This window comes from Lytechinus pictus, chromosome 8 (genome assembly GCF_037042905.1).
Source record: "Lytechinus pictus isolate F3 Inbred chromosome 8, Lp3.0, whole genome shotgun sequence".
Classification (NCBI taxonomy): Eukaryota; Metazoa; Echinodermata; class Echinoidea; order Temnopleuroida; family Toxopneustidae; genus Lytechinus; species Lytechinus pictus.
Window position 1 is genome coordinate 27,992,378 of NC_087252.1, and position 15,635 is coordinate 28,008,012.

The 15,635-nt window shown below is 35.4% G+C and overlaps 1 protein-coding gene across 1 annotated transcript; it reads left to right on the top strand.

Moving 5' to 3' along the window:
• Positions 1-441: 441 nt before the first annotated feature.
• On the top strand, positions 442-8,366 carry LOC129266584 (uncharacterized). The gene is made up of 5 exons (XM_064103143.1): positions 442-730; positions 1,203-1,439; positions 5,020-5,152; positions 6,468-6,538; positions 7,567-8,366. Exons 1-5 carry the CDS (start codon positions 601-603, stop codon positions 8,178-8,180), a joined length of 1,185 nt encoding a protein of 394 aa, XP_063959213.1. The 5' UTR covers positions 442-600; the 3' UTR covers positions 8,181-8,366.
• Positions 8,367-15,635: the final 7,269 nt, after the last annotated feature.

A 15,635-nucleotide genomic window follows, 5' to 3' on the forward strand; every position in this document is an offset into this window, starting at 1 on the left:
TTAAAGCGAATGAAGCTAGCAAACAAATTCACCTTGCTGAAAATTATAATATTAAAATATTTATATATAACATTGAATAAGGAAAACCAAATCAATTAGAAAGATGCGACATAATCTTTGAAAAGATAAGTAATAATGACCAAATAATAATGATAAGCAAAGGAAAAATTAGTCATTAGTTTTTAAGTCTTTCCTTTCATTTACACTCGTCAGTCGTCAGTTATCCCAGTGAGGACGCTCTAGATGACTTAATCCTACATGTCCAATATATATATATAAATTATGAATATAATCATCGTCAAATAATTCTTGGAACATGAGTGCGTGTCAGGTGACGTATTGTGACAGAGATTTCCCTCTGTAATTTATTCGAACCATGTGACCAAAGGGGGGTTGGTCCATGCAAATGTAGCTCCGCCCAACGCTGTTCAATAGCTAAACATGGTAAAAAATAATCTTCGTCTGTGTGATACCAATCCCACATTATGATTATTACAATTATCCAATGCATAACTAGAATGATAATCTCAAGAATTTCATGATCGATTTTTCATGACCTGACATGATAGAAAATTGTGCATTCTAACGTTCTAATCTGACATGGCGGCATCTAGCAGAGAGGAGCTAAAAGAAGAAATTAAGGAACTAAGAGGAGAGGTGTTGGAGTATGAACCGGGCAAAGCATCGGTGCATCCTGAACGAGTTGAATTCCCGGACAATCTTTACATAGGTAAACGCTAATTAAGTTCTATACTGTTCCTTTAATTATATATCTTAACCAACCTGGATACGACGTAAACATGAGGAAATTAAATTATAAGAAGCATAGTTGTAATATATTTGTAATTTTTCTTTTCGGCTATACTTTAAAATAATATATTCCAATAGTTAGTTCCAATATTCTACACCTCTTAGATGAGTGCAACATTGAATTAGAACATGTCTACTACCCTAATAAAATTACGATAAAATACAAACACTATTATCCTTAATTATCATTATTGATCAGACTGTGTTATACGTACGGCACGATATTGCCACATCAAGTTTTGTACAAAAGCCTCTTAATTTCTTAAATTTCACCACATTGTGCAAAATGCTGTGATAATGAACAGCCGAATCAAGCAGACAAAATATGAGTTGTCACCCACCGCTAAAATGCTCTACATCGATAATAACGTTTATATATATATATATATTAGGGCTTTTTGGTCGAACGGGGTGCGGGAAAACATCACTGATAAATTCCCTGAAGTTTGCCGCTCATGGAAAATTGCGAAGAGCTAAATGGCTACAGGTAGCTACACAGGAAAAGGCCGGTGGGCACACCATGTACAGAAGATTTGCTGATATTACCAAGAAGATTTTTGTGATTGATAATCGAGGTCTCGATGACCCTAACACCGATCGAGCAACTGCAGAACTTCTTTCACAGTTAGGTAAGGATGTGCTTGGGGTTGGATAGGCCCTATTAATGTAAGCCAATTATTTACTTATACAGTGCGTCTCAAAAAAACTATACACTTTTGAAATGGCTGCCAAACAAAAAATATGTCACCTTGGGGAAAAATATATGTATATATGGAAAGCCAACAAATTAAACTTTCAAATGACACCAAACAGTTGGAAAACTATTCATGCTTGAGTGAGCACTACCCACTTAAACAAAGGGTATGAAAAATAGGGTGGGCAGGAATTAGCCTTCCAATTTCTTTCAGTTTTTGAGAGGCGAGTCCCCTGGAACTTGCAAAGTTGAGGGTGTTGTGATAAATTAATGATCAATCATTATTTATTAAGGTTCTTAGAGCTAATTTCAAATTTAATGCATGAGTGAACATGAATTACATTTTTTGGTGCATCATTTTGACCTTTTCACGTGGATCTCAGCAATGTGTTAATGGGAGTCAGAATAGGGATGAGATAGGACTTAGGTGGGGGAAGTAGGTTGATGGGACAAAGGCCAACAGAACACTTAGCCAACCCCCCCCCCCCTCTCTCTACCCCTTCCTCCCATCCTGAGAGACTAGCCTTTGCTAGGGCGAGCAGGAATTAGCCTTCCAGTTTTGTTTAGAGGTGAGTCCTTTGGAACTTGCCAAGTTAAAGGTGTCATGCTAAATTATTGATGAATTGAGATCAGTTTTTGGTTTCTTAGGCTAATTTCATGAGTTACTAAATTGAAATGCAGTGTATGAGTAAACAGGAATTTTAATTTTAGTGTAGCATTTTAAGTTTATTATGTGGGTCTTTCAAGTGTGCTTGTGAGAGTCAGAGTAATGTGATGGTACCTGTTGCATGCAACGTGGGTCAGATAGGGTAAGACTGGGTTAAACAGTTAAAAGGGCATTCTTCTTTGTGTTCTCTTACAAATTCCCTCCCCTTCACCCCCTCTTTCTTTCTTTCTTCTGGATCATGGTATTCAAAACTTAAATGCCAAGTGACTGATGGTTGATGGGTCTTTTTTTCCATTGAATGATTCTAAGAAATTGACTAATTATGATGATTTATGAATTCATTGAAAAAGCTGAATAATTTATTGATAATTTATTGAAAAAGCTGAATGTTTAATTGATCACATTGATAAAGTTGATTTACTAACAAATTGTTGATCAAATGGTAAAAGTTGATAACCGAATTCTCAAAATTTATCAAATTGACAGTCCGCTCTGGACTTTATGCGTAAATGTATAATAGCATTCAGTCACGATGTAAGGGAGGCTACACATTCTGTTGACCTTTTACCCATTAGCTTACTTCACCCACTTAAGTCCTATCTCACCCCTATTCTCCTTACTTCAATGAACACACTGCTGAGATCCACATGATAAAAAGTTAAAATGCTGCACTAAAGATTACAACTGACACTCACTCATGCATGAAATTTCAATTTAGTAATTCATGAAATTTGCTCTAACAATTTAAATTGATCATTAATTTATCACAACACCCTCAACTTTGCAAGTTCCAAGGGACTCGCCTCTCAAAAACTGAAAGAAATTGGAAGGCTAATTCCTGCCCACCCTAATTTTCATACCCTTTGTTTAAGTGGGTAGTGCTCACTCAAGCATGAATAGTTTTCCAACTGTTTGGTGTCATTTGAAAGTTTAATTTATTGGCTTTCCATATATATATAAGTATTTTTCCCCAAAGTGACATATTTTTTGTTTGGCAGCCATTTCAAAAGTGTATATTTTTTTTTGAGACGCACTGTATAGCTTTTGATAAGATACACTCTTAAAAACGTTGGGCATTTATCAAATTCTGGGAAGTTTTAAACCAATTATGTGAGCTGTGTGTAAAAACTACATAGTATTGGTTGAAAACTACCCAGAGTGATATTTTTTTTAATCAATTGTTGTGAGGACAGTATGTTGCCCAACATTTTAAGATTGTATATTTTTTCCACAAATGAATTATTCGTAAATAATGTTTCAGATTTGTTACCCATGATTGGGCTCGATGGGTGTGTGAGGACGTGTGGGTCGCATGGATGTACTCGTAGAGAGGGTGCGGATGCATATTAAAAAGTACGGGTGAGTGAGTGTGTGTGCGAGCGCGGCATGGTGGGTGTAAGTAATGCATGTGCCTAGGTGTGAAAGTGTATGGGAGGTTCTAATTCGCTTGTGCGTATGAATATAGAAGGTGTAAAGGCAGCGCGTGGTGGTAGGTGCATTTACTTTTCATATTTGAATTATGCACTTTGAATGATTTCAAACTTATAGTTCATGGGGGATTTAAAGATTAAGCTTTCACAAGCAGCACGGGCAGAAGATGGATAATACTAGTCAGGGGCGTCGATCCATTTTTCAGATTGGGGGCAAAATCATGAATCATCGTTCCAAAGGCGCTGGACCACACAAAACAAACAAACTCACCCACACACACTCAAACACACACACACATATATATATATATATATATTATATATATATATATATATATATATATATATATATATATATATATATATATATATATATGAACGAAATTAATGCGAGCGCGAAGCGCGAGATGAATTTTTTTTTGTATACTGACCTGAAAACAGGAAAAAGCACCTGTTTAGGACTGTTTGTAGTGACTCATGATGAGGATACATATCTCACTACACAGATGATGCGAGTGCCGAGAGTGAGCTAAAGATTTATTTATATTCTGACCTAAAAGCTTGATATTCTAAGCATTTTTCAGTGATTAAGACGGGTATCTAAAAGAACAACAGATGCGAGCACGAAGCGCGCAAGCTGAAAATTTTATTATTTCGATCTGAAAAAATTGACAGTTTAATGTAAGTTTTTAATAAAGAACAGGATATATATCCGTTTAACGATTATTGCAAATCAAAGCGGGAGTTCTTTTGAGGTTTACAACTGAAAACTGGACATTCTGTTCACCTATTTAATCATGAAAAGTATGGGTTTTTGCTAAAGAAATGATGGGAGCGCGAAGCGCGAGCTGAAAATTTTTATATTCCAATCTGAAAGGCGAACATTTTGAGCACGATTTTGAATAAAGAGCGAGTTGTGTATCTCAATCTCTCTTTCTGATTTCTGTGTAACATTACAATCTTATTTTATTATTGCACGTCCAGAATTATTTGGGGGGGGGGGCAAAACGATATATATACCCACCCAGTATTTTCATTGGTGAGGCGATCGCCCCCCCCCCGACCCCCCCCCCCCCCAGGATCGACGCCTCTGATAGTATTATTGTCTGGTAAGGGTAGCAGAATATAATGCCGTCATCGCCGCATTCGTTACACATGAGTTTCTTGGGGGATAGAAAAGCGGTCGGTCTGAATTTAAAGTTGTTGAATTCTTGGAATGACATTCAGGGATCTGCTGCATAATTTTTTGTAATTTTATGAATATTTTGTTATAATAACAAACAAAATAACCTTTGGAGATCCCCGCGCTGTGCGGCCATATGGCGCCTTTTTGTTGGTAGATCGTGTATTTCACAAATGTTTTGTGCTGTATGAGTGCATGTTTATTATGAATGATTGGGACATACTTTTTGTTGTAGCTGGAGAGCGAGGCTACGGATCCAAAGTCGAATGGCAAGGGGAAGGAGACGAGAACGAGCCAGATACCTTAGAACTGGACTTGGACCAGGAAAACAAAGGACATCCAATCGGTTGTGCTGTCTTCGTCTTCAGGTAACCAGATTATTGCGCAACATATCCTTCACAGCGAATACCTCTTTGTGTGAATAGCTTTGCACTTGTCCTTCAATTATATTTACATCAATATGATTTCGACTTTTTTGTTCCTTCTCTTTTTTCTTTCCTGTATATAAACGCATACAGGGTATATGAATAAATCGATTATATTTTCTTAATTTCCAAGGGGGATCCACACTTTATAAGCTTTGCTTTTTTAGTGGACCCCCTCATTTCCATTTATGCTCAATATTATACTGTTTTTTGTTGGTTTTACGAAGTAAGAATGCTCGTCTGTAAAATTGTATTTGATTTGTATTACTTTATATTACTTTGTATTATGTTTTGAATGGAAATGGAATAAAGAATTGAATTGAATTACAATATAATATAGAAGTTGTCTTGAATCAAAGGACGTTTCACCTTAAGGTGATTGTGGTTGTAATTATTACTCTCTAAAATGCAAAGGAGCTAATCTGTCTCTCAGAGTGAGATGAATGACCAGTCCTGATGGAATGAGATTTCAATCTTTCAAGAGTGAATTTTTAGATTTTTTTTTGGAGTGAAAATGTGCACATTTTTTTACACTTTCACTCCATAAAGGGGTAAAATTCAATCTTGAAAGATTGAAATCTCATTACATCAGGACTGGTTCAACATCTCACTCTGAGACGAGTGTGATTGTAGGGACCAGATTGGCTCCCTTGCATTTGGAGAGTGTTATATTAGTAGAAAGATGGGGGTGGGTCCTTTTCAATTTATTCTAAATATTACATTGGAACCTACACCGAGGACAAACTAAATAATTTAATCCGGTATCTGTGGGGATCTGGATTCTGCGTGAGAGATGGGAGTGTCAGTTTCATTCTAGATCCACGCCTTGAAAAGTCTCGTGACTCCTTCATGCATTTGGATATCACTAGCCTTTGTGCTTTTCCAACGTTGTTGTCTAAAGGCCTATATCAAATGCAGAGGGTGTTATTTTATTTTGAATAATTACAGTTTGTTTTCTTTTGTCATATTCCCCATTCTTCTGTGCATAATTTACCTTGCAGTCGGTGTCTTGTATTATTCTCATTATTAACTATTAATATTAATATTATTGTTGTTATTTTCATTATTATTAATAATATTGTTATTATTAACATATTCACTGTATCATTCAAAGATTTTTATTGCTTTTCCGAGACTATTCAAATTTTCACCTGCTTCTCTGATTTTTTCCATTCAAAACATCTTTTTATTTAGGTTGTAGTCTATTTATTCCCCAGTTAACTGATCAATTTCACAACTTTCTCCCTTTCTGCCACAGCGCTAAACATGATTTTGAAGAAAATACTACTGGGTTGATGGAAGTTGTGGACTTCTTACACATATACCAAGGTACGGAATTTATTTCAAAAAATGATTTCACTGCTTCAAATAAGAATTAGTCTGTGGAAACAGAAGTGGCAAAATAATAATTTTGTATATACTTATCCGCAAAATGGTTTTAAAAGGGGGGGGGGCTGACCACAACCCCCATTCCACAGAGAACAAGACCGCTGAAAGACCTTTGAAAGACCATAAATTCTCGTTGATCTTTCAGAGGTCTGTCAATGAAACTCCAATGGTCTTTGAGGTCTTACAAGAGTCCTGACCAATCTTTCAGTGGTATTTGTGGTCTTCATGGGCTCCAAAACTTTTTTAAACGGTTCAAAACAGTCTTACAACGGTCTTACAGGAAAATGGTCTTTCAGTGGTCTTTCAGCAGTCTTCCGATGAACTTTCAAAGGTTTTCATAGTCTTTCAATGATCTTTCGGCAGTCTCTGAAGATTTTTGCGGAGATCACTGTAAGACTCATGAGAGATCATTGAAAGATAATTCAAATATCACTGAAAGACCAGGCAAAGTCCATGGAAAGAATTCTGAAAGATCACTTGTTGCATATAAGATCTCTGAAAGACCATTGAAAGATCTCTAGGACTACTCTAAGACCAGTAAGACAAGACATATCCCTCAGTCTTTCAGAGTTCTTTGAGGGGTCTTTCTGAGCCATTCCACAGAGATGACAAATTTCAGTGATCTTGAAGACCGCTGTCACCAATTTTAAGTCTTTCAGTGGTCTTTTAATGGTCTCCGTTCTGTGGAATGGGGGCCTAAGGCCTAAGGCCCCCATTCCACAGAACGGAGACCATTGAAAGACCAACATGCAAAGTACCCTCAAAATCAGATAGTCATTTTTATTCTTAGTGATGTACATGTTTATTGAAAAAAGTTTAATCACGACCCCCCCCCCCCCCGGTTCCTTGGCTCCTGATTATGTTTAAAAATATCCATGGAGACCTTTTATATTCTTTCTCCATTACAAGCTCGCTTGCATATTTTTGAACATCTTACATATTCCTGCTCCTCGTCTTCGTTCTGTCAGGTCGTTATCCAGTGGCTGTCATAACCCACGTAGATGTGACAGGGAAGGACAACGTTGAAACCCTCAAAACAGTGCTGCGTGTGTGTGGTATCAGTGACATCTTCGAAGTCGCCAACCTGACCGATGAAAAGGCACAACTAGAAGAAGAGTACCAACTCAGTCTCCTGAGCTTCATTGAGAGGTGCATGACAGACGGCGACGAAACGCTCGTTTTTAAATACTACCAGCAGAAGGAGGAAAAACGAAGACAGGAGATCAAGAAGAAGCAAGAAGAGAAGGAGCGAAAGGAAGAAGAGCGACGAAGGGAACGCGAACGCGAAGAAAACGAGCGCGCGCAGGCGCGGAAAGCTGAAGAAGATCGGCGCGAGGCTGAAAGAAATCGCCTTGACCAGGCAAGAATAATGCAAGAACAGGAACACAGATTCCAGATGGAACAGGGGCGTTCTCGGGCAGCGGCTCTTCAGAGGGAACTACAGGAGCGGTCACGGAGGGAGCAGGAGCGAGAGGAGCGATACGAACGAGCACTTCGACAAGCAGAGGCAAGCAGACAGGATGAGCTCAGACGAATTATGGAAGCAAACAGGCAAAAGGAGGGTCCATGTTCAATATCTTGATTTGTAAGGCCTGCCTAAGATGATGCAGGGGCCGCGAACCGATTTTTTTTAATGGGGGGGGGGGGGCATGTACGAAATAGGTTTTGTTCACGTATATTAAAATAAAATGGGCCGCCCCCACAATGTGCATTGGTGAGTGAGCTTGTGTTCATGTGTGTTTAGTTTGCTAAAGAGAGAGAAAGAGTGAAAGAAAGAAAGAAAAAAAGAAAGAAAAAAGAAAGAAAGAAAAAAGAAGAAAGGAGATAGCAGGAAGAGGAGGCGTAAAACAATTTTTTCGTCATCTAACATGATCAGTGATTACATTTCAGTTCCGATTTTAATATAGTGACGTTGGAAAGGCATTTATTCACGCTACCAGGTCCCTTGGAGAAGACCTTAACACTTTGGTTATATGTTTGCTTGCTTGATAGCAATCAATAAACAAAGCACCATTAGTACTTGGAACAGTCTAAAGATTATTTCGAACAGAACCCAATAAAATTAACACAAAAGTGATTGTACATATTGTGTGAAAGTCCTCGTTAACCATGTGTAAATGCTTCGAAATTGATAGAATAAATGCTAAACATGACATGACTATAGAAAAAGGTTTCTGGTCTATTTCCAAGTAAAACTATACACTCCAAAAACTCCGGTGTTGATTTAACACCAGATCGGAATCTATATATGTCCACACCAGAGAAGTATTGAAACAACACCGGTTTGGAATCAAACCGATGCTGTTTTGATATTAATTGGTGTTGTATAAACACCTATCTTGTGTTAGACCAAAACCAAACTGGTTTTGTTTAACACTTCTCTGGTTTGGACATATATAGATTCCAGGTCGGTGTTAAATCAACACCAGAGTTTTTGCAGTGTACATGTTAAGCATGTGCTTGGTGATCGTTTTCACCGTGGATTTCATATTTGAACCAGATCTAGATCTACATGTGAATCAAGATGATGATATGGTGACAATATTTCTTTATACATACTTTCCCATTTAATTCATGGTTTGCTGTAAATATGTAAGCTTCAGTCACATTATACATGTATATATACGATAATAAATCAACAAATACTATTAACGTATTTTCTACATCCATTTCTTCAGTATATTTTGGCTCCAATATATCCCCTTTTTCATTCATATTGTGAATCTATATCCAATACACAAGTGAACAGATGATGAATTTATATGTCTTCAGATGTATATGGATTTTATTGTTTAATATCTAACAGTATCTCAGCAGATAATAGACCGAGTATGCCCTTCTGATAGACAAACAAAATAGATTTTCTGTTATCTGGGCGCGTCGTTGTCTAGTGGTTATGAATCTCGCCTATGCTTTGAAACAGAGTGACGTGGGTTCGAATCCTAGCAATGGCTTGTTTTCTGTCAGCAAGAAATTTATCTATACTGTGATGCAATCTACCCAGGTACGGTGAATGGTTATCCGGTAGGATTAATTCTTTGAATGCATGAGCGCTGAAAGGCAGCTCAAGCTAAAGCCGCAGTAATAATATTAATAGCAGTGCGCCTCGTAATAAATTGTTTCTAGTTATAATGCGCTATACAAATGCCTATTGTTATTATTATTTTTATCATTATTATTTTATGTTTGCTTATATTCTTTAGCTCTTTCTGTGTACGTTTAAATCATTTCTCATACCGAGTCAGTCAGAAAAAAAAGAACATTGATGATGCAGACATGAAAATAAAATGTATATACATCTCCTATAGGAATTTTTCTTACAAATACTTTAATATCAGTATTATGTGGTATATGTTTAAGCTAGGGTAATCGGGAGACAGTGGCGTAATAAGCCCAAACTCTTGTGGGGTCAAGATATGGTGTATTGGCAAAATTAATAAAAAGTTGTGAGCGAGCAATAATTTTTTATTAAAAAAATCCAACTTTGTGATAGATTTTGATAAAATATTAAGAAAATAACATCATATTGCACCCTTCTGTCTTTCCGTTTCTGTTTTTTTTTCTTGGTCGTCAAATTTTTTGGTGGAGGGGGCAAGCGCCACTGTCGGGAAGAATGTTGCTATGTTGTAAAATTCAATATGTGCGAAAGTGAGGCATTGAATGAATCTAATGTCCCTGAAGTCAAAATCCATGCATGGTGTATTGCCGTAACATTTACTACAAACTAATTTTCAATTAATCAACATTTGAATTGATATTGACATTTTTTTTTCTTTATGAAAATTAAATTCATGTCGATTATTGAAAACATGCAATCATTTTTTATTTCTTCATATGTTGTAGGATTATGCCTATAAAGTGTAAACATTTTTGTAACAATTCCGAATTGCTGCTATCGTAATATTTTATCAGCTATATTGTACTCTGTAAACAGTAATTGCAACTTCTTGTTTGAGATTTCCGTGAATAAATACCTTTATATTTATCATTATCACATTAAATATATTTTCAAAAAAAGATATTGTCTCACCTTAATTCATGCTTTCGATGTGACAAACCTTGAGTGTTTCATGATTCTACTTGTCGGCTGTTTTATCTGACAATACATATACATACATACATACATACATACATATATATATATATATATATATACATATATATATTGGGGGTGCGCTCGTAGCCCCCACCTCGATATGTGTGTGTGTGTGTATACTAAATGTACAAATGCGTTATTTTTATGAAATTTATATCCTCTCTATATTTTTTTTTAGAAAGTTCTGACGGAGCGAAGCGAGTGAGAAAAAAATGACCTTTATGACTTGATTTTATCATATAATATATAATTATAATGATGATTATAAGAAAAATTGTGTTTATGAGTATAATGATAATAACTATGGTTTTATATCATATAAAGAATATCACTTCAATTGCTTTTTAACTTTTTAACTTTTAAAACCTGAAGGCCTACACAGCATCCCCACCCGTGACCCCCCCCCCCCCGCTGTTAATAAACCTGGATTTGATTTATAAAAAAAAAATAATAGTGACGTACACTACAGTCCTATGTTTACCTAAATTATAAATTACAAGTCTTTATCTCTGTGTCGTGCATACTATCGAACATATGCATGTATCAATCATATCCATAAAGTGACGAATAGCTACACTCCTAAAGGTCAAGCCCACCCTTGCAAAAGTTGATGTGAATAAAAAAGAGAAATATCAAGCAAGCATGGGCCTAACAGTGATAAAAAATATCACAATCGGGTATATAATGAGAAAGATATGACATTTTGAAGTTTCGAATTTCCCAAAACATTTTCTGCACCTCCTTGTCGGGGTGCATATGGGGGAACTGATGACCTGGTGTGTGTTTCATAAAGCTGTTCGTAAGTTAAGAGCGACTTTAAGAACGACTGGTGAACCTTTCTTGTAGTAAATGGTATATAGAATTGGCGATGCTTTAGCGCGTAAGAAAGGTTCACCAGTCGCTCTTAAAGTCGCTCTTAACTTACGAACAGCTTTATGAAACGGCCCCCGGAGGCTATTACCACCCCGGCTTTATAACTCGAGCTTCCACCGTCAACGGCACTCAGAGCATTAAAGGAATTAATCCTGGGTCAAGTGCAGCACAGTGCGGCTAAATTTCTTGCTGAATGAAAACACGTCATTGCTATGATTCGAACCCACGACGCGAGAGTCTGAACCACTCTCTGTATAAACCACGAGGTGCTCACCTATCTGAAGTGCACCTTTTTGCGTGACAAGATGGTTAGTTTTATTACTCACTTCGAAGAAATCTAAATTTAGTGCAAGATACACATTCATATCAGGCACAGTTCATAATTTTATCTAAGTTCATTACCGATAAACATGATAAATTACTAACTTTGTTTGCTTACAAAAATTTCAATCACGCAACTCTGCGAAGTTCATTCGGGTCAGTCGCAGGTCTTGCGCAATACATACAAATACAGTTCGGGAATTACTATTTGTTATGAAACCACTCCAGGGATCTGAAAATAAAAACATAATTCTACTGTCTGATATTCGAGTAATATATTCCTCGGGATGTATATATAATTAATTATAAACACGATATTGATATGATGATAAATCAATTTTAATAAGAGTGTTTCATTTCACGTTAATATACTGCTCGATGCTGATATTTAGACATTTACCTACACGAAGACGCCCTTCGTTTATTTTCCATGTGAGCACTTGTCGCTTTTTATTTAGTTTGAAAAATATCAAATAAGAGTTGAATTCCAATATATGTTACAATTGAAAGTGATTTTTATTCAGTCAAGATAATTTACAAGATGACTGGTAATTTTGCTTAACAAATATTGATCGTTTCATGAAAGTCAAAAAGACTATTCATATTTTAGGTAAACCATTATGCTTTATTTTCAATTTAGGTATTCAAGAAGGCATAATTCCTGATAGTTGTAAAATATCCCAACTAATTCCTGTATATAAATCTGCCCCTAAAAAAATGTTTTCTCAAATTATAGACCAGTTATCATGTTTCTCTAAAATGCTGGAAAAATGTATTTATACTAGGCTAATTACATATTTCATTAATAAACATTTTTTATCAAAAAAACATTTGGAAGTAGAAATAACATTGTACATCTCATGCTCTGGTAGATTCTTTAAGTGATATTATAGATGCTTTAATATGATAATAATGAAATAACGTTTCGAAGTATTTATTGATTGATCTTAAAGCCTTTTAATTGTATTTACCATGACATATTGCTTGGTAAATTATGCTTTTATGGAATACGAGGTATTGCCCATAAATTAATACACAATTATTTAAGTAATAGAAAGCAATGAGTCTTTTATGATTCATGTCATTCTGAGTTCAAAACAGCATCAATAGGCGTACCACAGCTTTCAATCCTCGGTCCTCTTTTTTTTTCTTATATACAGTATGTTAATGATCTTCATCTCTGTCAAAATTTGTTCTTTTTGCTGGCGACACAAATATATTTTTTAGCCACCGTGACATAGGTTATTTACAACAAAATATGGATATTGAACTTAATAAAGTACAGAAATTGTTCTTTGTTAATAATTTAGCTTTGAATAATCAGAAAACAAGGTCCTATGATTATCAGTAGAAGCAATGTAGAAAAAAAATCTGTTAAATTATATATTAATGATATTGAAGTAGAACGGTTGGGGATTACGTGTCAAATTTCTTGTAATTTATAGTGATGATGATTTAAAATGGAAAAGTCATGTTAAAAGACAAACTCCCTCATTTCTAGAAATATAGGTTCTTAAATAAATTATGTTAATTTGTCCAACAAGATATAATCTTAATACTTTATAACACTTTCATACTATCATATTTAAATCATGGAATCATCGTTTGGGGGTCTTCACATAAATATTTATCAGATAGAACTTTAGTTTTACAAAAAAGAGTAATCAAAATTGTATTTTATTCTGTTTCAGAGCCCAAACTGCTCCACTCTTTTTATCTTGTATTTTTGTAAATAAATATTGTTTAGATTTTGGTTTATTGTTTCATGCAATGTATTATTTTGCATTGGAATATTTATATGTATGTATTGTACAATATTATATAATACCATCTTTGCACTGTTTGTATTGTTCTTATTATGAAATGTGGAAATGAAATACTTCGGCCCTATTGTAGGGACCTACTGTTTTTTTTTTTGAAAACCCCATCCCCTATTTGCTCGTCAGATTTTTGAAGAGGAGAGTTTCGACCGGTATGGAGATACTGACAACCTCCTCCCTCCACACACACCCTCACACACACCCCCTCTCTCTCTCTCACACACACCGCGCACCTTCCATGCCTTCTTTATATTATTTCGTTGTCAAACGTTCATGAACCCATTCTATCAAAATGACAATGGCCGACAGTTTAGTGGTGAACAACCTTCCTGGCAAAAAAGCTTGTGTGATCATGCTAACTTTATCATGTTTATCAGACTACAATGAGTCAAGAACAGATGGAATTTTTTTTTATCCAGTTATTTTTACATTCATGTCTACGGTAATGACCAACTTTGGGATATATCTCGCAATGCTACGAAGTTCATTCAGATCGACCAAACTTCTTGCGCAATAGTTTTAAGTTTTAAAGCTTATCCTGTCGTCTCTACCACACACGAAATAAAATGTACTACAAGTATTCGTGATCATGCTAACTTTATCATGTTTATCAGACTACAATGAGTCAAGAACAGATGGAATTTTTTTTTTCCAGTTATTTTTACATTCATGTCTACGTTAATGACCAACTTTGGGATATATCTCGCAATGCTACGAAGTTCATTCAGATTGATCAAACTTCTTGCGCAATAGTTTTAAGTTTTAAAGCTTATCCTGTCGTCTCTACCACACACGAAATAAAATGTACTACAAGTATTCGTGATCATGCTAACTTTATCATGTTTATCAGACTACAATGAGTCAAGAACAGATGGAATTTTTTTTTTCCAGTTATTTTTACATTCATGTCTACGTTAATGACCAACTTTGGGATATATCTCGCAATGCTACGAAGTTCATTCAGATTGATCAAACTTCTTGCGCAATAGTTTTAAGTTTTAAAGCTTATCCTGTCGTCTCTACCACACACGAAATAAAATGTACTACAAGTATTCGTGATCATGCTAACTTTATCATGTTTATCAGACTACAATGAGTCAAGAACAGATGGAATTTTTTTTTTCCAGTTATTTTTACATTCATGTCTACGTTAATGACCAACTTTGGGATATATCTCGCAATGCTACGAAGTTCATTCAGATTGATCAAACTTCTTGCGCAATAGTTTTAAGTTTTAAAGCTTATCCTGTCGTCTCTACCACACACGAAATAAAATGTACTACAAGTATTCGGAGTAGTAGGCACAAATAAGTACAACCCATGCGAGTAAAAAACAAACAAACTCTGACACCTACCAAATCCCGAACTTTAAGGTAAAATATGTCATGAACACATAAATATTATATATGGCCTGAAAGAGTATCTTCTCAAAAAAAAAATTGTGCCATACTTCTGTGATATGTGTTAACGCTCTGATAGTGATGAGGTTTCAAGTTCTGGTGTCCTTTATTTACTTTCGACTCAACATATTACACAGATATGAAATAATAACCATACAAATAAATACAAGGGAATATACTATGTTAGCAATATGACCATTCAAAGGAAATTGATGTTTTTGGGTAATAAACAATAATGATAATCATACAGTTATGATATATACAATGATGGTAAAACAAAATGTACAACAATCTCGATTAAACATCTGCAAGGCTATTTTAATTGTTCTTCTTAATAAAATAAGAGTTGAGGAAATTGAGGGATCCACTGAAAAGCAGTGCGTGTTAAATGTGGATCCCTCCAGAATTGGATAAAAGATATATTAGTAGGTCTAAGTATAACATACGAGAAGGAGGGGGGGGGGTAAATAAAATGTATTTGATTGTTGATAAATGGAATATGGAGTTAATAGGAGAATGAAAGAAAG